The following is a 607-nucleotide window of genomic DNA, read 5'->3' as shown; positions in this document are numbered from 1 at the left end:
CAGTTTCTGCAGAGTTGGTCTCTCGGTATAGAGAGGAGGTTTTCGACTCTGCAGCTAACTCCTGCTATATATAGGCGTTGGGAGATAGCTAGTCTGCGGTCTTTTTCGGTGCGGAAGGCTACCGCAACCGATCCTGCGAGCTGGTTTTCTCTCTTCTGTTTAGAGGTTAGCCAGTAGGGTTTACCTACTGTTTGAAGTCCGTTCGAGAAGGTGGAGATCTCAGTCTTTATAAAGTCCGAGATATCGAGATCGTTTAGTTCCTGGGTGGGAACGCCGTGGATCGCCGCTTTATACTAGGTTTCGTTTGTTTTAGCCTGGCATTGCGGGAAGATTTTCCGGATTATATCAATCTTGTCTAGTAGAAAAGATGCAGGGAATCCGTGGTTTCCCGTTACAACAATATTGTTGTTTTGGGAGAGTCTAACGCCTGAGATGACGGTTTTTCCCCGGTATCCCGCTGTTTCGAAGGCTTTGTTAAGTCGTGTTCTAGCGTCGAGTGGGCCAAAGGACTTATCTAGTCCTGGGTTAAGGAATGAGATTTGGTGCTCCTTAAGCGTAGGCTTAGGAGTGGGCGGGAGGGTAGCTCCGGGTTTCCTCTTATTAGTAA

The 607-nt window shown here is 47.9% G+C and overlaps 1 protein-coding gene and 1 pseudogene across 2 annotated transcripts; both read right to left on the bottom strand.

Annotated features, from left to right (window-relative positions):
• Positions 1-607, bottom strand: K452DRAFT_46331 (annotated as a pseudogene; the record flags this gene model as incomplete). Its single annotated transcript has 1 exon — positions 1-607. A coding segment is annotated over one exon (314 nt), but the record flags the coding sequence as incomplete, so codon positions are not given.
• Positions 36-230, bottom strand: K452DRAFT_198849 (uncharacterized protein; the record flags this gene model as incomplete). The annotated part of the gene is made up of 1 exon (XM_033536001.1): positions 36-230. A coding segment is annotated over one exon (195 nt), but the record flags the coding sequence as incomplete, so codon positions are not given.

Source organism: Aplosporella prunicola, assembly GCF_010093885.1.
Source record: "Aplosporella prunicola CBS 121167 unplaced genomic scaffold K452scaffold_151, whole genome shotgun sequence".
In the NCBI taxonomy this organism is placed as follows: domain Eukaryota; kingdom Fungi; phylum Ascomycota; class Dothideomycetes; order Botryosphaeriales; family Aplosporellaceae; genus Aplosporella; species Aplosporella prunicola.
This window is presented reverse-complemented; position numbering and strand designations above follow the sequence as displayed.